Source organism: Oryza glaberrima, chromosome 6, assembly GCF_000147395.1.
Source record: "Oryza glaberrima chromosome 6, OglaRS2, whole genome shotgun sequence".
In the NCBI taxonomy this organism is placed as follows: Eukaryota; Viridiplantae; Streptophyta; class Magnoliopsida; order Poales; family Poaceae; genus Oryza; species Oryza glaberrima.
Genome location: NC_068331.1, coordinates 22,332,701 through 22,355,538, shown reverse-complemented (window position 1 = coordinate 22,355,538; position 22,838 = coordinate 22,332,701). Strand labels below are relative to the sequence as shown.

At 43.0% G+C, this 22,838-nt stretch overlaps 2 protein-coding genes across 3 annotated transcripts; one reads left to right on the top strand and one right to left on the bottom strand.

Moving 5' to 3' along the window:
- Positions 1-3,953: 3,953 nt before the first annotated feature.
- Positions 3,954-10,847, bottom strand: LOC127776726 (3-hydroxyisobutyryl-CoA hydrolase-like protein 3, mitochondrial). 2 transcript variants are annotated; one of them, XM_052303255.1, is made up of 10 exons: positions 10,550-10,847; positions 9,684-9,785; positions 9,285-9,337; positions 7,744-7,878; positions 7,540-7,636; positions 6,435-6,564; positions 5,858-6,036; positions 5,585-5,712; positions 5,369-5,470; positions 3,954-4,183 (listed from the first exon to the last, which is right to left on the bottom strand). In XM_052303255.1, the coding sequence occupies exons 1-10, from the start codon at positions 10,812-10,814 to the stop codon at positions 4,085-4,087; spliced, it is 1,290 nt and encodes a 429-aa protein (XP_052159215.1). In that variant the 5' UTR covers positions 10,815-10,847; the 3' UTR covers positions 3,954-4,084. The 2 variants fall into 2 exon arrangements, with proteins under 2 accessions (XP_052159215.1, XP_052159214.1); XM_052303254.1 differs by lacking the exon at positions 9,285-9,337 and adding an exon at positions 9,495-9,559 and having other exon boundaries at positions 10,550-10,846.
- Positions 10,848-19,458: 8,611 nt separating this feature from the next.
- Positions 19,459-21,216, top strand: LOC127775682 (crocetin glucosyltransferase, chloroplastic-like). Its single transcript, XM_052301963.1, has one exon. The coding sequence runs from the start codon at positions 19,630-19,632 to the stop codon at positions 21,046-21,048; it is 1,419 nt and encodes a 472-aa protein (XP_052157923.1). The 5' UTR covers positions 19,459-19,629; the 3' UTR covers positions 21,049-21,216.
- The last annotated feature ends 1,622 nt before the right edge of the window (positions 21,217-22,838 follow it).

Sequence of the window (22,838 nt, the reverse complement as noted above, 5' to 3'; positions counted from 1 at the left end):
TAATATGTTCCTCTGTTTTTTCTTGATCATTACTTCTGGCAGTTTATTAGCATGCAAATCTGGCAGAAGTATCATACCATACATTAAGAAATCATCAAATTATGAGATCTGTGAAGAGTGTAGGTTAAGATAATAGTTTCCATGTTGCTATATTTGAGTCTCTGCACAGGCTTCATGTGTTGATGCCATGGAATTAGAAAAGTAATAAGGAACATACTTATACATGATTAATGGTCCTGCTAATTGATCAACTCTTTGTGGGTGCTAATGTCGTGCTCGTAACTATCTTCTCTAACCAAAGTATGTATACATTTGGTACCCCAAGTTTTGAAGTTCTTGGAATAACCGGAAACAGAGGTAGCCTTTTGATTCTTTCACAGACACCACTGGTAGATGTGATTTTCCAAGTATGAAATCGAAGACTCAATGATGACTTACTTGTTATATGATCTTTGAACATGATTCTTTCAAGTATGTTCTTTATATGTTCAGCTACCTGTAGTTGCTGCATCTAATTTAATAGAGAAAATCCCCTGTGTACGTCTGAAAGTTCACCTAATCCCTTCTGTACCCCTGAATTTTACTCAATCCCTTACATACCCCTGAATTTTAGTTTGGATCCCTTCCATGCCCTTTCCACTAGTTGACCATTAGTTGACCATTAAATTCTTATGAAAAAGTCCATTTTGCCCTTTGGTATAAAGAAGCATATAAATTAATAGAGTATATTGTTGAAGCATAGAAATTTGTTATATGAGACTATTATGTTTATGAGATAGTTATGCACCATATTATTTGCGATAAATATACTTTTAGATATGATATAAAAAATTAATACTTATTTATTAGTTATTAAAAGATTTTTTAGCATATGTGTTTTGATAGTAATAAATAAATCTGTTGTATTACTATAAAAACACATATGCTACATAAAAGAACTTTTAATAAATAATAAATAAGTATTAACTTTTTATATCATATGTAAAAGTAAATGTCACAAATAATATGGTGCATCACATACTCATAAATATAATAGTCTCATCCAATAAATTTTTACATTCCAACAATATACTTCATTAATTTATTATGTTTCTTCATAGCAAAGGGCAAAATGGACTTTTTCAAAAGAATTTAACGGTCAACTAACGGTCAACTAGCGGAAAGGGCATGGAAGGGATCCAAACTAAAATTCAGGGGTATGTAAGGGATTGAGCAAAATTCAGGGGTATAGAAGGAATTAGGTGAACTTTCATGCATACATAGGGGATTTTCTCAATTTAATACTCAGGGTGGCCATGCACCATGGACAGAGATGCAGAATCAATAATTTCAACTCAAGAACCTTTTATTTTTACTGACAAAGGAATGCATAAAAAACAAGTATACTCATTTTTTTCAACATATTATAAGTTCTAGTGAGTGTTTAATTATGATAGACATCATGTTGTTGGTGCTGTTTATACTTATTTAGTTGGATGCATAGGACAAACTATTATTTGTAATTACACCGAATAAATATATAAGGCTGCCACTAGTCAGAACACAATATAAATGTTACACCTGTATGGTGATAAATAGGATGGTCTTAATTCCGAGATGTGATGATTGATGATCGCAAGTAGTAGGAGATTTCCCCGCACAAAGCAAATTTTGCGCGTGCTAATTGAATCGGATTTGTTATACAACTTTTAGCTCATGTTTACGTATATGCAATTATATTTAATACCTTAACTAATTAAAACAATCGTCACCTCGTCCGTGCGCTTTTTCATCCGTCCCCCCCCCCCCCCCCCCCGCCCAAAAAAAAAAACCCACAACACAAATACGAGTCCGCATCATAATCTAAATTGGACCCAAATCATAGAGAAAACACTACTCCAATAACACAAGAACAAGAACAACATTAACACAAGAACACAAGAAGAAAAGGGGAGGATGCTGCCATCACCGCCGTCGCAGGGACGCATGGACATCGGTCCGCCGCCGGCTTCCCTCCTGCTGGATCCGGCGGAGGGGAGGACGCCGCCGCCGGGCCGCCACCGCCTCCCCTCCCCTCCCGCCGTATCTGGCACACCGGGCCGCCGCCGCCTCCTCCCCCGCTGGATCCGGCGGAGGGGAGGGCGCCACCGCCGCCGAGACACCGGGCCGCCACTGCCTCCCCTCCCCTCCCATTGGATCCAGGACGTCGGGCCACTGCCACCTCCCCTCCCACTGGATCGGTGGAGGCGAGGGCGCCGTCCCTGCCCGCCGCCTCCCCTCCCGCTAGATCGACCGCCGGTGGTGGGGGAGGGCGCTGCCGCCGCCGCCTGTGATGAGGGAGGACGCCATCGCCGCCGTCGGTGGTGAGGGAGGACACCGTCGCCGCCGCCGGTGGTGGGGGAGCCGCTGCCGCCGCTCGTGGGGAAAGGGCGACGACGCCGCCGCCGCCGTTCGGGGGAGATCGGGGCCGGGGGGGGGGGGAGGGGGTTGAATCCTAGGGTTAGGGTTAGGTTTCAGGTATATTTATTTAGGTTAGGATTAATCTGGACCGTCCATTCGATTGGACGGCTCAAGCTGCTCCCACGTCGGGCTGCCTATTGGGCCGCCGAATGGAGGACACAAAATGGACATCAACTAAGAAAGGAAACAGGCCAGACACTTAGGCTGCGTTCGAGCGCAGGAGAAAGAGAGAAAGATAGTTTTGTTTTCCGCGCGCACGCTTCCCGAACTACTAAACGGTGTGTTTTTTGCGAAAAATTTCTATAGGAAAGTTGCTTTAAAAAATCATATTAATCCATTTTTGAAGTTTAAAATAATTAATTCTCAATTAATCATGTGCTAATGGCTCACCTTGTTTTGCGTATCTTCCCAATCTCCTCAATCCCCTCTTTCTCAAACACACCCTTAGGGCACCCACAATGGTTATCTATAGACTCTCTATAAGAGATCCATGTCAGCATATTTTTCTACTTGGAAGAGATTAAATGAAGAGAGAGAGCAAAGCTATCTACTAACCTGAAGATAGTCTATAGAGAAAAACGAGGCAATGTATTAGAGAGCTATAGATACCCATGTAGACATACTATTGAGATTGTTTACTATTAATCTAGTCTATTGCTGAGATGTACATGTTTTATAGATAGCACCTTACTTTACCATTGCGGGTGCTCTTAGAATAGATAAAAGGGAAGGAATATAAAGTTTTCTATATTCGGCCCAAACCTAAAAGGGAGGATTTTGATTCCTTTTTCCAATTAAATAATTGTTAAATGATGTTTGTCTTATTTAAATTAGCAATTAAGCTCTGAAAATTCCAATAAAATTTCAAAGAGCGTAACTAATCATGGAGAATTTAATAAAATTAAATTTAACCATGTCATTTTATTTCTCACTTACTTTACTTGTAAATTGATTTAATTATATACCTACCTACTTAAAAATACCAAATATTTCAGCAAATTTGTATTTTAATTAATTACATAATGTAAATTTTTCTTAACTTTTCCTCAATTTTCTGGTCTGTACATTTCCCGTTGCAACGCATGAGCACTTTTGCTAGTATACAATAGATATTAAAAGTAGGGAAAAGCTGGAATACGGTGCCCCCAACTGCATTCACAATTTCATCCTGACCGCCCTGTCACGCACGTGAGAGGGAAAACAGAAGATTTCCCCTTTCCTCTCTACTCCACGTCGCCTCCACCGCCAGTTGCACTTCTCCCACCGTCGGTGCAAGAAGATGCTCGACATCAAATAATACTCCTGTTCGCGTGGAGGTCAGCTTCCGAACCACCGAAGAAATCGATTTGTATCGGTTTTTGAAGTAAAGAGATACGTTATACCTAGCTTTGTGGTTAAGGGATACAATTTGCTGGTGAGGGATACAATTTGACCGGCAAGAGATGACGAAGGCAAAATAGACTTACTCCTAACAAAAATGATAATACATTGCTAGTACTTCAGTAAGTCGCAAATACTGTAATCATGATATTATTTATTGGCTCAATAATCATCATTTTTATCCTTGTTATTTCTTATTGCAACATAAAAGGGAAATTGAAGAGGGTATTCCGGTACCAATAATATTACATGTTTGCTGTGAAGATCATACATTTAACTCAGCCTCAGCAGCTAATGGTTCAAAAACTGATTCCACCTCACCCTTGTCCACGTCTTCCAGAGTTGCTGGCTTCCACTTTGGATTCTACAAATTGAAAAGGAAATTTAGCTATACGTTTAGTAAATATATATCTATAGAGTTCATCTCCACCAAGTTTAGTAAATATTATTTCTCTCCTCTCTTATTAAGTCACATCACCTCGATTATTTCTAGCCCTTTGATAATTGATATGTGGTCCAAATAATTTCCCTCCTTTTCTTCTCTTATAAAGTCATACCACCTTAGTTTTGTCTTTGATGATTAATCTATGTTACTTTCTTTTTTTTTCCTTCTCTCATCTAGCCACATCACGTAAGTTTTGCTTTTGAATGATCAATCCATATATGATTTAAATTGTTATAAACCACAACATTTTAATTGTTTATAGCTTTCTTTTTTAATAGTCGATCATAGATGAAAATTATACAAAGTGTAGCCATCTTACATGTTATTTCGACTAATATCATACAAAACTCCGCAGCAATGCGTGGGGTTTTATCTAGTTCTATTAATCCTAACTCTAGAGACATAACACCATTAGTTAAACAAAACACACCACACATGTAACTATGTGCCTTTTTATATTATTACTAGGTATATGGAAAAAGAACAGCTATGTGCCTATGTCATCTAGCAAGGCAAAGGAGAGTGAACTTTGCACCGTGCCACACATGCTATAATGTCTGTATCCCTCTTTCCCAGAAGTCGCACAGTGTGCAAGACATGGTTGAATTCTAAGGTCTACCTCTACTGGTTTACTTCTTATTAACAACTCAGAGAAATGTTCAAACTCTGTAGTACGAAGTGTTCTTCAGAATTTCATTGACAGAAGTTTCGATCCATTAGTGGATAGCTCCGCGAAAAGTAGCTCAAGGCTTAAATATTAGGGAGTGGCAAATAAACAATTGATTTTAAACAATTAAGCTTCTTAAGTTTAATTACAAGTTGAATAAGCTGGCGGATGATACGCCACAAAAGCAACTATTTAGTGTGACATTCATAGTTTGTAATTTGCAACCCATGTGCTATACATGTGGCCCTGGGACCCACAGACACAGGAGGTGTCTAATTATCACTATGGAGAGGCAAATGTCAGAAGATGGATGTCCTTTGAATTATGGAAATGTGATCCTAAAACATTTACTATACGCTATGGTGATTATAAATTGTCCGCCAAACAATTTAAGTAATCGGAGAGTAAAGAGATACTAAGTCACATGGATAACTTGCCTGGTCCTTGTCAACTAAGACAGCACGTACACCTTCAACAAAATCATTTCGAACCGATGACCTCAAGGCAATTCGATATTCAACTTTCATAACACCAGCCAACTGAACAAACCAAATGTCAGAATTAGCAATGTCCTTGCAAAAGAAAAAGAGAAGCCTGAAGATAAAATAGTTAACCAAATAAAAGTATTCAATTGTACAGGATAGCAGTCATACCTTCGATAGATAGTGTTCATTATTCCTATATGCTGATGCAACTTGAGAAAAATGTTTTTGAGTTAAACATAGAGAAAATGGAGCCCCTTTTTTGAGTCCTGCCAAGGCCTCGTTGGCCCATTCTGCCACTGCAGACAACAATGAAAAGGATACACGTGCAACTAGTCAGTACTAAACTGAATTTATAAAACGGTCTCAATATAGAAACACTGTTGGCACTTGTGCATAAATATAACAACATTCTCTTGACGCCTTAGCTTAAAAGCAGAGTACCTGCAGCATCATCACTTTGACTACACTTCTTAAGCTCTTCCACAGATTCAGCAACTGATTTGTCAGGACCAAAGGAAGAAATGATATATGGTAAAAACTTATCTAGCTGGGGCCCTGACTCTGGCTCGTTCTTGAACTTTGTCAGCAATGACTCAACATCTCTGTGAGGATCATCTGTGCTGCAAAAATAAAAAACACGATATCAGATGTCAAGACACTATCAAACAGAATTATAACCGAGTTTTGAATGTGTCACTATTATTCTATTAATGAAAAATTATGGAATTTATACTTCTTTAAAAGAATGGAATGGTGGAGGCAGTGAATCTGACATCCCACCTACTCCCATTGTAAATTTTGCAAATTGCCCCTTGAATCTAAATGGATAGCCACATATAAAATCAAATTAAGATGGATGTTCCCTATAGAAAAAGGATGGGTAACACATATCATGGAAAATATGTTTTTATTTATTTTCAGTAGCAAAGCAGGGGCATTCAGCTAGTAGTAATTAAAAGAACATAATGATCTTGCTAGCATTTAGTAAGTTTTTACCAAATAACAGTTCGGAACATACAAGTTAGCACTCAAGAGGGATTCCCTGAGAGGTCCCAGGTTCGCTGAAGGTACATAATGAGTTCCAAGACCAATGAAAAGGGCATCAGCAGGTGATGATATCCTTTTCCCTGTCATCCCAAGGTAAGACCCTGAAAGAAGCAGAAGTGAGCAGTGAACCGTGTTATTAAGGCGGTATGGCGAAGTATGCCAACCCAGCACCGCCTTACCGCCATAGTGATAAGACGTATGGCGTGGCGACGCCTTAAGTGCATTGAAAAATAAGAAAGTATTAAGTAATATGGGCCCTAAAAATACTAATGGGGTACTCCATTCATCACAGCCCAGCCCAATAGTAGCACTTACCTAGCCTAGTCCAAATACTTTGCTCTTTTGACCTAGCAAACAACATTTTAACCCTACCCAACAGCTTCCCTCCCAGCAGCCGCCACCTCACCTTCATCTAGATCTCTCTCCCCCATTGTGCAGCACGGCTCCTCTCCTCCACCTTTCTTCTCTCCTTGTGCACGATGCAGCAAGCATACACCATCATCCTATCCTTTCTCTCCTCTATTGCAGCCAGCAGCCTCCTCTCCTCCACCTTTTCTCTCTCATGTGGCACAGCAGCAGCAGGTGGTGCCTCTCTTGATCTCCCTGTACTCCCCATCAGCACAAGAAGGGAGAGGGCGATGCTAGGGAGGACCAGCAGCAAGACAACAGACTTTTCCCCTCTGCTCTCACCCTCTTTCCTTCAGTTTATGCCTGTAAGGCGGAGGTAGCCTATGGCGGAAGGACGCCTTGCCCTTCTGGGAACGTCACGATGCTATAGCGACGCCTTAATAACCATGGCAGTGAATAGAAGGAAATGAAAAAGGCTTTTACACATTTGGAGCAGCAAATAATTTAGGAGAGCAAATAAAGACAGAGTTTAGAACCAGGTTACATATCTTGCAAAATTGAACAAGAACTGAATAATATGCAATGTCCAGAACTCATAGCTCAGAACTACAGAACAATTCCTATGTTGTCAAGCTCAAAATGAGTTATGATGATAGATTATTAACAAAATTAGTAGCGGAAGACATGGTTCTACAGGGTTACTGAAACAAGATAGTCAAGAATCTTACCAACAGCACCACCTCCTGGAGCTTTGGCACCAATGTAAGCAAAGCCAACGTCCGGGAACAAGCCAATACCATTTTCTGGCATAGCCAGGAGCGTCCTCTGTAACAGTAGTGCATGCGAACATTTTGAGCCTTACAATTCAAATACTGAGAATACAAATGATGAACATAAAATCTAAATCAGAGTTACAGAAATTTCAAACTTGCCTCAGTAATAATGCGGTAGCGGCCATGCCCTGATAATCCAATTCCAAATCCCATTGTCACACCATCCATCAGGCATATATAAGGTTTTGTATACTCATGAATCTTACAAATCAAAGAGTACTCTGCTGTGAAGACCTGAAAACAAATAAAGTACCTTTTCAGTGATGTAAATTTTAAGAACATTTTGGACAGAGGACATATCAACTACATCCATTTTCCCATGCAGCAGAGAGAAGGGGGAAGGGGGAAGGGGGAGGGGGGGGGGGGGGGGGAGGAGGAGTAGAAAATGTGTGCTACTGCCTACTAGGACTAATCATGCCTATAGCCCTGTAAACACCATTTGTTGTGCAATAATAAGATGCAAATGGTGTCTCAGTGCTCAGCAGCCTAACCTCAAGTCATTTGCAAACCAGCTAAGCATGCTGAATTTCAGTTCCCATGGTACTTTAATTAAAAGAAGAAGAAACTAGCATGGAATAAGGTTCAGAAACCCCTCTACGACTGACTACTAATTACCTAAAGTTGGCATCAATAATTAAATATGCCACCAGAGTCCTATTTTAGATTATTTATGTACAAATCAGCTGGTTATGAATCATATAGAAGTTGTTCTGCATAGTGTGGGGGAAACATTAAGTAATTTACAAAAATAACAGTCCATTTTTTTTTTCAAATGAGTCGAAATATGTTTTGCACAAGTGCATGTATACATACATGATAGATGTATTATGTGAATTAGGCATGGTTAATCCAAAGCAGGTTATTGGTCACAAGTCATAACCAGTTATTTTCAAACAAGTGCATGCATCAAGGAGCACACCAAACACAGCTTGTAGTTTGCAGCAGATAGAAGTGATTGTAACTGTGTTGGAAAATGATAGTGCTTCAAAGTGAGTTGGTGGCGGATCAGATGGTGTTAGAAAAGAAAAGGATACAACAGATTACGATGGATTAAACAACTGAAGTCTTTCAACTGTATGTGCATTGCACAACTTGAGAAGAATAAATAATAAATGTCAGTTACTAAACCCACAGATCAGTTCCTTCTTTCTTTTTATTTTTATGTGTAATATGAACACACCAATAATATGTTTTGACAACATAATCAAAACCCACCAATAATATGTGAAAACAATGCCAGGATTTTTAGATCCTCATGTCTCAGTAGGAGCAGGAGGATGTACTTGTATTTTTGGATATTGCAGAATCATCAGTTAAATTTAATTATGTGTTAAATCTCAATTATTGTTTAGATGTATCAACTACAATATTAAACTGCAAATCAAAATTTTCAGAAAACTATTTCAATATTGCATGACTTTCAGTTCGTTATGAACTTCATATACAAAAAACCTATTCAGCTCTCCTCTCAAATTATGATTGCAATATCAATTCCGATATCTTATATACACTTTTTCAGATACAAAGAGGGCATTATAATTTTTAGAAAATCAGAGAAAAATAGCCACAATCAACAAAAGGTTTTCCATCATGCGATGGAAACTATCTCCAGGAAAGCATTAATCATGCTATTACTAGACCTCTATTATCTCTGGCATTGTGCAATCATTAGCAAGTCTCTTCACATCCCCACCTGCAGTTTACACTAAACAATATCACTATCTGAGCAAAGCAACGATTGTTAACAACACCGTTATACTGTCACATAAACTGTTGAACAACAAATAGAAAAGAAATATGAGCTTTAAAAGTAAAATCAGATCAAAAACACACATGACAAAGGTAAAAACCTTTTGCACAAGTGGTGTGCTCTTGTCCTTTTGAATTTCTGCTGCAACACCCTTAATATCCATCCCTGCATTGGTCATGAATCTTATTTGCAAACATCTCCAATGCTCCGGAAATAAAAAGGCGCAAAACAGCATGTTCAATGTACAAGGCCCAGCTTTTTCAACGAATAAAAACAGAGAGGTGATCACCAGCTGAGAAGGCACGGGGTGAACTGCTTTCCACAAGAACACACTTGACACTTGGATTTGTTTCCCATTCATCAAGAAATGCCTTGTATCGAAGGTCCATTTCTGCAATCATATGAGACCTTAAATATGTGAGTGAACCTCAGAAAGCTACCAATGTACTCGATACACAGTTGGTGTGCATCATTTCTTCAGAAGGTTAGTGTCACTTATATACAAAATCAAGAAGGGAATTGTTGAGTAAAAAACAAGGGATGCTTGTTAAAAATAAATAAATATGTAATCTACTTTTCTGCAAGTGAAGAGGACATAACTATCAATACCATAAATTTATGGTGTATCTATTAGTGTCTACATGACAGCGCTAGAATTGTACGGAGTACATGAAACCCATGTAAGTGCAGTAAGCTTTGCAAATTCCCAGCTCCAAATGTGGGTCTAGGGCTCTATGCTACTAACGGAACGCATGAAATCTGTAACTGAGTGTCAATTTTCAAAACCTCAAACTAAAACAATCAACTGGATGAAATATTTAACATGCATTTTGACTAGAGTGCCAACTGTACCAAACTTCACTTAGCTGCATGCCATTGAGCAGCAAATTATTTTGATTGCTTTCCCATCACCACTTTGAGCTCACAAACCGGACTAAAAAGCCGCACAGCATCCAGTTAACCACTAACACTGTACAGACATGTTCACCTCACGAGCAACACTGATTTTAATTCATTATTCGCAACCTTCCAAACTAGTGGGAACGCCACAAATCGTGGAGACCTCCGCCGCCCGGCCCGGTCGCCCTACTCCCAGTAACCCAAATAGGAGGAGGAAGAGAGAGAGAGAGAGAGAGAGAGAGGAGTGACCCTCACCGAGGTTCATGGCGTTGAGGGCCTTGGGGCGGTCGAGGGTGATGACGGCGACGCCGTTGGGGGTGACGCGGCCCTTCACGAACTCCTCCGCGGCGGCGGCGGCCATGGCGGCGAAGCGGCGGAAGGTGAGGGTCGGGGCTAGGGTTTTGGAGGCGGATGCGGCGGTGGAGGGGCACTGGAGGAAGGAAGTGGTGGAGATCGATCCGGGGCCGGGCGGGTGGATGCGGGAGAGGAGAGCTCGCATAGTGACGTGAGAGCAACCCATGTGGAGAGGAAGAAGCCGAGAGCGAGAGGGGGGGATTAATGTGATGAAATTGACTATTAAGAATTGGAGGGGGTGTGTTGTTGGAGTACCTTTTTTTCCCGCAAAAAATGCGCTGAACTCGCGACTCGCGAGGAACTGATGCTAAAAGTCAGGGAAAAGTCTAAACTGTCAATTTTTAAAAACGAACCTTCCATCTGACCCTATTTTCACTACATCGTTAAGATTTGATTTTAAAAAAAAGGAAATATAATTAAAATTCATAATACCCAAAATACCCTTGAGGAAACCATACCCATCTTTAACCCTATCCACATGTCTCTCCATGTCTCTCTCCTGCCAGTGAGTTGCGGCGGCGGCACTCGGCGGCGGCGGCGATGTGCGCAGCGGGGAGGGAGGTGGAGGTTGGCGCGCGAAGCAGGGAGGGAGGCGGAGGTTGGCGCGCGAAGAAGGGAGGGAGGGGCGGCGCGACGGCAGCTGGCGCCGGAGGGAACGCAGAGGAATGAAGGAGGCGACGTCAGAAGAAGAAGAGAGAAGAGAGAACTGACGGGTGGGTCCCACATGTAATAGGGTCAAATGACTAAGGGTAAAATGGACCTTTTGTGCTTCAGTTAACACCGTTAGAAGCCCTTAACAGAATAGGGTCATACCATATCTTCAATTTTGAAAAGAAGGGTCAAATAAGCAAAGTTGAAAAAAGAGGATCAAATTAGTAGTTAGCTTTCAAAAGAGGGTCAAATGTGCAATTGCCCCTAAAAGTTAGTACTAATATTATAAATTATTTGACTTTTTTAAGTCAAACTTTGTTAAATTTGATTAAATTTGTAGAAAAATTTAACAACACATAAAATATTAAATTGGTTTCATTAAATCTAACATTAAATATATTTTGATAATATGTTTGTTTTGTGTTGAAAATACTGCTATATTTTTCCATAAACTTATAATATGAAATGAAGGGGTACTGGTTTACCGCTAATGTAAAAGGGAGCAGGTCCTAAGCGTCATCCACAATGCAATGATAATTAGGCCATTCATAGTACAGATCCTCTACTTACAGGTCACTGATATGTGGATCCGCTGGTAAAGGGTCCATATGTCAGTGACACAAGTTAGAGGATCTCAATCCTTGCAGTGAGGTGGCGTTTGGTCTAAATACGCCACTTTCAAGATTCCCTTCCACGTAAGCAGATGTTGTTCATAGTGAGTCCCTCGTCCTCCTGTTAGGATTTGGTGGCCTTGTTAGAGAAAAGTAGAAAGACGTCCAGCGAAGCAGAAAACATGAGAGAGATGTTGCCATCGCGGAGCTCCCATCTCTGCCACCCTGCTTCGCCGGTTTGCCGTTGATCTTGCCTAGCGAAAGGTGCCTCCGGCAGGGAGTGCCCTCAATAACTAGATCTCGCCCGATCCACCTTTGAGAGGTTGCTGCCTTGATCTAAATTGGGAGGACCTCGTCAACACGGTGCCGCCTTGGCATCCTCGCTACTGCCATGGTGTGGAGAGAGGGGAGAGGAGGAGGCACCACCTTGATCCGCACTGGCTACCCCGATGTGCGAACTGTCATGAGTTTGTCGGCCGCACCGCCACAAGGCTATCCACCTCGCTCTGCCGGGCCGAGCGCAAATGCTAACATTGTCGACCTGCGCTGCCCCGTCTACTCATTGCTCCATCTGCTCCATTAGGAAGAAGGGGGATGGTTGAGGCAAGAAGGAGTGGCAGAAAGGGCATCGACAAGAGACCGCTGTCCTAATCTGTGAGTTGTTAGGAGCTTATTGGGAGAGGGAGGTGAGGAGGTTGTCGGCATCATCGGGCAGCCGGGCAGGAGGGATAGTGGAAGGAGATGGGATTCCATTGTTCTATATCACCAACAGGTGGGGCAGCAGAGAACATCTTTGATATACTTTTGTTTAGAAAAAGGTCCTTTATGTAAAGATCTAACTAGAAAAAAAATTAATATATAACAAGGGTTGAAACAAAATATTCATGGGCTTAAATGACAAAATTGCATGGGCCAATGGAAACACGGTGCACCGTCGAGATGTGTGGTTCTATTTACTTTCTTATTATGTGGAATTTGAGTATCCAGTTAGGTGTAGACTACAATGTGAGTACCCTTATCTAGTGGTCTCATGTTGCCAGCTCGGAGATTCTAATCCAGATCAGCACTGCGTGCCCCACGAGAGCGCTCGTGCCTTGCAGGGGCACGGATGCCTTGACAGCCGTGCAGGTCTCCTCCTCTATTGTGCACGTTTCTTTCGCGAGATAGCTAGAGAGAGAAGTTGCGGCCGAAAAGGGAAAAGAAAATGGCCGGAGAGGACAGAGACAGGTCTAGAACAAACTTTAAACTTATCAAAATGACCTTACCACCGTCAACGTCACCGGGTGTTGAGCTCGCTAGTTGGAGCTGTCTAGTTCCTTTTACACGGATCTGGAAGTATACGACGCATATCTAGTATTTAAACGGTGGCGATACTGATGCAACACCTACACAGTGGTGCTCAACGATTGGATGAGGCAACGCCAACAACAATGATGCGTGGAAGGTCGGAGACAGTGGCCCTCGCCTATGTTCAACCTTCTCATTGACCGCGCGGTGCACTAGGCGAGACCCAGCAGCAACTTCACCAATCGCCTTCAACTGCCATTGCCATTGTCGCTGGGTTTTAGGTAGGAGATAAGCACCATGGGAGGGGAGAGGAGAACGATGGCGGTGGAAAGGGAATAGGATAGGTGCCAGTCGGAGCCCAAAGGGGATGGGGGGACGGGGGAGGGGGGAAGGGGCACGGGAGAGCCAATAACCTAGAGATGGGGTGCTATGTGCAAGCGTGCTATATTCAAGCGCATGCCCCCTATTGCTTGCCTAGCTGCTTACCAATAGTACAAGCGTGCTACATGTTAGCTTATGATAAGTGTTGACTGTCAAAAGCCTAGAGACAAGGACACCGACCCTTTATAATTGACTAAATGGTAAGATTTGTTTGAATTAAAGACCGTGTTTTTTCATCTCATCCCAGGGCACCAAAACCTAATGGTTGTTCTATACTCAACTTGTCCAAACATTCAGTACATGTCTCTCCTCACATTACATTAGTGCTTGAGTTGTTTAACTAGGCAAGAAGCTTAATAGCCGAGTAGGCAGACGTATAAAGAGAAGATCGGTCCGACTTATTTTAGTCATCGTAGGTAAATTTAGTAATTAGTAGCGAGGGGAAAAGTCTAAAGTACTTCTCGTTAAGAATAGAAAATTACGTAGTAGGAGTATCAGTGTATTACCACGTGATAGGTAAGTGATATTGAAAGTATAATACTTCTCGATTTTGTTGACGTAGTTAAGAGGGTAGAAATTAATTAACTTATTTTTATTAATTTTGAATGCTAAAAATTATGTTACTAATGTACAATTTAAGATTATTTTAATTTTGTCACTAACTTCACGAGTGTATTCCCGCCTAACTACCGCATATCCTTTTATGGTGTTCATTGATCTTATAGCCAAAACCAATCATTAGACGAGACTTGATAGCTCCATTGCATCCAATCTCACTTTTGGAAAACGGTAGTTGGAACCTGATAGATTCATCTGCCAATCAAGGCCCCCCCGTACGTTCGTTTGGTCAAAAAGAGATGCATGTTTTTCTTACTAGAAAAAAAATGTCTGTACGTTGCAACGGGTAAAAATATTTTTTATCCTACGCACTATGCTCCCTTTAATGCCCATGCGTTTTGGACCAAACGAACGCACATTCCTTCTGTCCTTTTCAGCTCTAGTCCTAGTACAGTCCGGTATCTCCCTCTGCTCGATCTACCTCTCTTTGGCTCAGTCCATAAATGGAGATGTAGGCCCAAGTCGAACAGTATCGTGTCCGTACCATTACAAAGCCGATCCTCCCATCAAATCCGGTAATCCGCTCGAGCTCTCATAGTCTTATACCATGACGGAGCCGATCCTCCCATCAAATACGGTAATCCGCTCGAGCTCGCATAGTTCCGTACCCGTACGATGACTAACGAAGCCGATCCTCTCCATTAAATCCGGTCGAATCTTTCTCCATATCCAAAATTATTGAGGGATTTTTATCCACTTGATCTTCCTTTTCCTTTTTTTTTACCAAAATTAAAGCAATCAGCAAAACTTGGGATAAAAAATGACGACGATTAAATGGTTCATCAAAATCGAAGCAATATGCAAAACTTGGGATAAAAAATAACGATGATTAAATGGAGATTCAATCTGATGAATTAAAGCTGAATCAAAAGGGGAATTCATGGGGAAAATAATGAGAGAGTAGTGGGGAATCAGTTATTGCAACGAATAGGAGGAGGAAGCATATAGGGAGTAAAATCAACGTGGTGGCGGCGCTGGGTTTGGCCCGATAAAAAAACCACAAAAAAAATATAGCGATAAAAGAAATAAACAGAAAAATTAGTGAAAGAAAATACACAAAGAGGGGAAAAAGAAAACGGACAAAGAAAACCGGAAAAAAGGTGAAAGAAAAAAAGAAACGGGAAAAGAAAATAAAAGGAAAAAAACAGGAAAAAAAAAGAAAACGAACAAAATTTTTTTATTTTCGCCACTTTCTTATGGGGAATCGGACTTTTTTATTTTAGGTTTTTTTCTATTTTTTTTTATTTAGACGGACGAAGGAAACATCTTTAAGTAGTAATAGATACAAGATAATGTAATTTTTTTATTGAACTTGGATGATTACACCAAGGTAATATAGACCGGTGGAGAACTCATTTTTATTCCCAGTTAAAAACCCCCCACTAGTTCCGGTTATAACACCGTGACCAACAAATCGAGACTAAAGATCTCGATCTTCAAGTATCGACTGAAATAACCGGTACTAAATTTGCATATCAAGTTAAAAAAAATATGTGGGATGTGAGAGATTCGAACTCAAGATTCTCACCTCATCCTACGTTACCGTCCCTCCTACTACACACATCTAACTTAGAAAGATATTTTTTTTAACTAACCTTGTAGACATCCAACCGGTATTAAAAATATCTTTAGTACACCAACCGAGACTAAAGAGCTACCAACCGAGACTAAAGAGCTAGGGAGCTCTTTAGTCTTGGTTAGTGTTACCAACTGGTGCTAAAGATGCATTTTTAGTACTAGTTGGTAACACCAACCAGGACTAAAAATGTTTCCATGAAGTTAAATTTTTAGAACCGATACTAAAGCATATTTAGTACTGGTTCCTAATCTAATCAAGATATTTGTGATTTTGGGTACCACAATAAAAGATTAATTCTCTAGTAGTAATAACTAATAATTACTCCGAGAATGCGCTCGGCCTCTGTCTAACTAGGATGTATGTAGCTATAACAGAAACCAACAAGTTTAAAAGAAAGAAAGTACAAGCAGCATTAACGACTAGGCAAAGTTTGCTACAGAATACCGCGACTTCGTGGTTTTAGCTGTAGGACACCGTACGAAGTCACTTTTGAGGGAGCGCATTATGTAAATGTGGTAATTTACCAAGGGACACTACATCTATTAAATTAATGTTTTCGTGCTGACTAGACGAGAGGGGACCCACTTTTTTACACAGCTTGACCAAATTACCCCTCTTATCTCATTCTGATCCTCTCTTCTTCCTTATCTATTCCCATCTCTCTTTCATTCTCTCTTTTACACGACAGCGGATGCCCACTTAGCAGCGGCAGCGTGTGTGGCCTACTCGGCGGCGGCTGCGGTGGCCTGCTCGACGGTGGTGGCAAAGCTCGGAGCACATGCAGCCTACTCAGCGGCGGCGACGCACGCGGCGGTGCCAAGAGCGCGGCCTACTTAGTAGCGGCGGTCGGCGGTGGCCGTGGACCACGCCAGCTGCAACGTGCGGGTGGCCTAGTGCCGGACGAGCACCCGCTGCTCCAGCGTGTGCTTCTCCTTCCTCAACGCGACGACCTCTGACCGCAACCGTCATAGCTCGTCGCACCAGTGGAGCTCCTCCACCGCCGCCCGCTTCTTCCCTGCATCGTTTCTCGCGATGATGGTGTCTTTCGTCTACTCGACAGCACACTTGAACGGCGGTTCTTGGCCGCGGCCAGCTCGTGCTCTTCGCCGAGCGGCATGGAGGAGGGGATAGAGAGAGAAGAGAGATAGGAGAGCTGATATGTGGGCTGAAGGGCATTTTTGACATTTCACGCGATTTATCTCTCATCTTCGACCGGAAATTATTATTTTAATGAGTAGGATGTCCACAAGTAAATATTTAACTTTTGAGAGTGCCTTCCTCAAAAGTCACTTCGTGCGGTGTCCTACAGCTAAAACCGCGAAGTCACGATGTCCTGTAGCAAAATTTCCCTAACAACTATCAATCGTAATATTAGATCACCACACATGTCCCTGTTAAAACACTCTTGACCACATGCTCCAAACATAGATATGCCGGCAATAATCAAATCCTGCAAGGTGCAAGCTGGGTTTCTATAGTATAACCCAAGGGCGTAGCCAATGGATAGTTAAATAGATAGCCTGCATGGGAGAAAAAAAAATTTCTATCAAAAAAACATATCACTCCTACATAACTTAAGCAACCAGCATATAACTTAAGCAACCAGCATATAGCAGTCGCCCCTAACAAGATATATATGGTTGCAGATCTTCTTGAACACCCCAAATCCAACTAGTGAATTTGCTGAAATACTACCAGATGGAATAATTCCTTACTCCACACTAAATGGGCTAAGTGGCATTCAAAGAAAAAGGGTTTAATTGTCTTCTTCTTCTTGTGAATAACAATAATTTTAATTGCCTTGTCAATTATGTTTATATAAATTATCTTTAGTTAACACAACTCCGCGACGAATGTATCAATGGAAAATTTTAACCTTCAAAGGCACTTTTAGTTTTCAGAGATTTGGGATGTCACTATGGACTTCACATTCAACCGTCCATTAAGGGTTAAGTTCCATATAAACTCATATTGCTCCTGAATTAAATCAATATTAGTGATGTGTGATAATAAATTATTCCATGCCAGTAATTTTGATCTAGTTAGATCTGTTGTCTAAAACATCTGCAATAGTTACCTATTTATACCTAACAACACTGTAGAGGAAAGTGTACTGTTCTCGTAGGGTTACATCTCCCAATCATTTGTCTTTCTATAATCTAATTTAATTTAGTAACCATTCTTAATTATGTAGGATCCAAGACAAAAGAGATCTCATTTCATCTTCATTAGGCTGTCTCCGGCCTTCTACTGAACTTGCGTGAGCGGCTGTGAACTCAAATACTTATTTTGTATTAGCTGTTTCCAAACATCATCTACAGTAAGCAACTGAAATAGCCACTTACTGAGTAATACTGAATTTCTAAACCACCTTATCTTTAAGGCGGCATAGTATGTCTCACTTGGCTTTTTTTTTTTACCATCACTCTAACAACAAAAACCAGAGCAAAAATAGTAGATTTTTTTTAAAAAAATTCCTCTCGCTACTGTGAAGTACTTCATTCATGAAAAAAAAACTCAATCTAAATGGGATGTGACATACTCCCTCCGTTTCACAATGTAAGTCATTCTAGTATTTCCCACATTCATATTTATGTTAATGAATATAAACATATATATATATCTATCTAGATTCATATACATTAATATAAATGTGAAAAATACTAGAATGACTTACATTGTGAAACGAAAGAAGTAATATAGTATAACAAATCTGGATACCTTTATATCTAAATCCATTATACCAAGTTGGTCGTGTCACATCCCCCAATTAGATTGGGTCTTGTTTTATGACGTGAATAAACACTAAGTTAATTAGTGTGAGCCCTCCTTCAATAGATAGAAATTTTCCTTTCCAACTATGGAAGAGATGCATATGCGTGTCCAAACACCAAATAATAGTACATTAGCCCGGGAGCAAGCCATTGGAGCATACTCCCTCCGTCCAAAAAATCAAATCTAGAAAGAGTTTGTTTAAATTAGTTGTACTAGAAAGAGATCCTTTAAGGTTGTCTTTAAAAAGCCCCAATCTAAAAGAGATTTGTCCAGATTCGTTGTACTTTTTTTTTTTTTTACGGAGGGAGTACGAGACTAACTACAAAATTTTCAGTGTAGACAATGACCAAGCGGGGGGGGGGGGGGGGGGGGGGGGGGACATATGTCGCTGGACTCAAACTCCACGACGGAACTGGCAAACAGACGACAAGATCTCGACCGAATCTGATCGACACTGGGTAAGGTCAGGAAGAACAGTCTTACTCGTCTTTTTTCTAATCCAACTTAAGCTCAGTGATGACGCCAACTAATCTGGACCATGTTTAGTTGTTTAGGTGTAAAAATTTTAAAGTACACGGACATACATTTAAAGTGTAAAACATAGACTAATGATAAAACAAATTACATATTCTGATGGTAAACTGCGAGATGAATCTATTAAGCCTAATTAATTCGTTATTAGTAAATGTTTACTATAACACCATATTATCAAATCATGACGCAATTAGGCTCAAAAGATTCGTCTCACAATTTACATACAAACTGTGTAATTGGTTTTTTTTTGTCTATATTTAATGCTCCATATATATATGTCCAAATATTTAATGTGGTGGAATTTTTAGAAGTCTAAAGGTAACTAAACGCAACGCTGGTTGAGTTCGTGGATGCGACACTGCCATCTCGAACTCTTGTGCACTCCTCTCGCTCGCCACACGAAACGCCACACCACTAACAGATAAAAAAATAGCTGGCCAATTGCCACCCATTTTGCCTATGCGCCATAGCTGAGCTGAGCTAGAGCTCTCACTACAGCTAGCTAACCGAGAGCCACACGTCGGTGACTCGTGACCTGTGGAGCCATGTCGCCGACGCCGAGGCCGCACTTCCTCGTGCTCACGTTCCCGCTCCAGGGCCACATCGCGCCGGCGCTCCGCCTCGCCAGGCGCCTGCTCGCCGCCGCCCCCGACGCGCTCGTCACCTTCTCCACCGCCGCCGCCGCGCACCGCCGCATGTTCGCCGAGGGGGAGGGCGGCGACGGCGACGGCAGGCTCGAGCTCCTCCCGTTTTCCGACGGCACCGAGAACGGGTTCGTCAAGCGCGGCGACGCCGCGGAGCTCGGCGCGTACATGGCGTCGTTCCACGCCTCGGGCCGGCGCAGCGTCGGGGAGATGGTCGACGCGCTCGCGGCGCGGGGGCGCCCCGTGTCGAGCGTCGTCTACACGCTCCTCCTGCCGTGGGCGGCCGACGTCGCGCGCGACCGCGGCGTGCCGTCCGCGCTCTACTGGATCCAGCCCGTCGCCGTGCTGGCCATCTACTGCCACTACTTCCACGGCCTCGGCGGCGTCGTCGACGAGCACCGCCGCGACCATTCGTTCGTCCTGGAGTTCCCGGGCCTTCCGCCGATGGCGGCCGGGGACCTCCCGTCCTTCCTCACCGAAGCCACCGACCCCTCCGACTACTTCCACAGCATCTTCACCACGTTCCGCGACCTGTTCGACGCCCTCGACAGGGAGACACCCAAGGCCACCGTGCTCGTCAACGTGTTCCAAGAACTCGAGGCGGACACGCTCGCCGCCGTTGGGGCGTACGACGTGCTCCCCATCGGCCCGGTGCTCCCGTCCGGCGACGACGCCGCGCTGTTCAAGCAGAACGACGCCAAGTACATGGAGTGGCTCGACACCAAGCCGGCCGGCTCGGTGGTGTACGTCGCGTTCGGGAGCTTAACCGTCATGGCGAAGGGGCAGGTCGACGAGCTGCTCCATGGCCTCGAGGAGAGCGGGAGGCCGTACCTCTGCGTGGTGCGGAAGGACAACAAGGCCGCCGTGGCGGAGACGGGCGACGCGACGGCGGCGGCGGCGGCGGCGGCGGCGCGCAGGAACGGCGTGGTGGTGGAGTGGTGCGACCAGGTGCGCGTGCTGTCGCACGCGGCGGTGGGGTGCTTCGTCACGCACTGCGGCTGGAACTCGGTGCTGGAGAGCATCGCGTCGGGCGTGCCCATGGTGGGCGTCCCGCGGATGTCGGACCAGCAGATGAACGCGCGGCTCGTCGAGCGCGACTGGCGCGTCGGCGTGCGCGCGGAGGTGGACGGCGGCGACGGCGTGCTGCGCGCGGCGGAGCTGAGGCGGCGCGTCGAGGAGGTGATGGGAGACGGGGAGGCGGCGGAGGTGCGGCGCTCGGCGGCGGCGTGGAAGCGAGCGGTGGCGGAGGCTCTAGGGAAAGGAGGGTCGTCGGATCGTAATCTGACGGCCTTCGTGGAGGGTGCCAGAAGTGGCATTTGAAGACGACTTAATTTGAAAACGTTATAAGATGTATTTTAATTTGAAAACGATTTGGGGATCCTAGGGTCTTCCCTTGTTGGTTTGGCTGTTTGTTCACTTGTATGTACAACCTCTACTGAACTACTCCCTCCGTCCTATAATATAAGGAATTTTGAGTTTTTGCTTGCACGGTTTGACTACTCGTCTTATTCAAAAATTTTTGGAATTATTATTTACTTTTTTGTGACTTACTCCCTCCGTTCCAAAAGAAGGTAAACCCTGGATTTTCGCGTCCAACTTTAACTGTCCGTCTTATATGAAATTTTTTTCTAATTCGTATTTTTATTGTTGTTAGATGATAAAACATGATTAATATTTTATACGTGACTTGTCTTTTTAATTTTTTTCATAATTTTTTCAAATAAGACGGACGGTCAAACGTTGGGCACGGAAACCAGGGTTTGTCTTTTTTTGGACGGAGGGAGTACTTTATTATCTAAAGTACTTTACGCACAACTTTTCGTTTTTTATATTTGCATAATTTTTTTTATTAAGACGAGTGGTCAAACACTACAAGTAAAAACTCAAAATCCCTTATATTATTGGACGGAGGGAGTAGCTGCCAACTGGGCTCTCATTTTTTATGGGCTTTTGCTATATTCTTGGGCCAAATTATTACCACCGAACTGAACTACCTGATGGGTAAGGGAACATGGGCTTTCTCTGGTGTACTTTCTACTTTGGGGTCCTGTGGGTAATATACCATCCCTGCCCTCGCACCCAGAAATGACCAGGGCCCCCACCCGCTTCCCCTGCAGGTTAGAATTCCCACCCGTCCCTGTAGGGGCGGGTACTCACCGGGTCCCCAACCCCAACCCCACGGGGGAAATTACCACCCATATATCCAATCGTTCGTAGGCTCGTATCATGTTTGTTCTGCACAACCCAGATATCTAATTGCTGACAGTTTGCTATAGTTTTACTAGCTAGGCTATTTGGTGAGAAGCCGACAAGTGAACGGTGCCTACACATACGTAGCCCAATACCCTACCTATGTACTCAACCAAGTTCTTCTTTAGTCCATGGCCATGTTTGGATCCGGAGGGCTATTAAATAGCCCTCCGGAATCTTTCTATTTAAGAGTATTAAACGTAGATTACTGACAAAACCCATTCCATAACCCCTAGGCTATTTTGCGAGACGAATCTAACGAGGTATATTAATCCATGATTTGCTACAGTGATGCTACAGTAATCAGCCGCTAATTATGGATTAGTATACGTCATTAGATTCGTCTCGCAAAATAGCCTAGGGGTTATGGAATCGGTTTTGTCGGTAATCTACGTTTAATAATCCTAAATAGCAAGATTCCGGAGGGCTATTTAATAGCCCGGAGGATCCAAACAAGGCCCATGTATACAATCACTCCTATTCCTTCTTCAGTCCGTATCCTATCGCTCGTAGGCTTCTAGGTGGCAGCAGAGGTGCGGCGTAGGGCGGCGACATGGAAGCGAGCGGTCGAGGCGGCTTTAGGGAATTGAGGCTCGTCGGTAGGGGTGTGTCAGGGTTACGGGTTAGGTATACCCTTTACCCTTTGATATACGTCACATATCGGTATGGCATGCCCACGCGCATACGGATACTCTCTACATACACTAAGGAAATCCTTCACGGAGTTTACAGACGAAAAGAGTCCTACTCAGACAAGACTGGGTCGTCAATGTATCGTGTAGGGTATGATGTCTCCGAGTTCTACTTGGAAACCGCCTGACCTGCGATATAAAAGGGACCCCCTGGGGAGGACATAAGGC

Bases quoted from the DNA above. Each gene is read 5' to 3' on its own strand.
- LOC127775682 (XM_052301963.1), top strand. From the start codon at position 19,630: ATGTCGCCGACGCCGAGGCCGCACTTCCTCGTGCTCACGTTCCCGCTC.
- LOC127776726 (XM_052303254.1), bottom strand. From the start codon at position 10,814: ATGGGTTGCTCTCACGTCACTATGCGAGCTCTCCTCTCCCGCATCCAC. The intron at 7,879-9,494 runs GTTTTTACCTTT...ATTTGTTTTCAG, and splicing joins GCACACCACTTGTGCAAAAG to GTCTTCACAGCAGAGTACTC. The intron at 4,184-5,368 runs GCAAGTTATCCA...TTCAATTTGTAG, and splicing joins TCTTAGTTGACAAGGACCAG to AATCCAAAGTGGAAGCCAGC.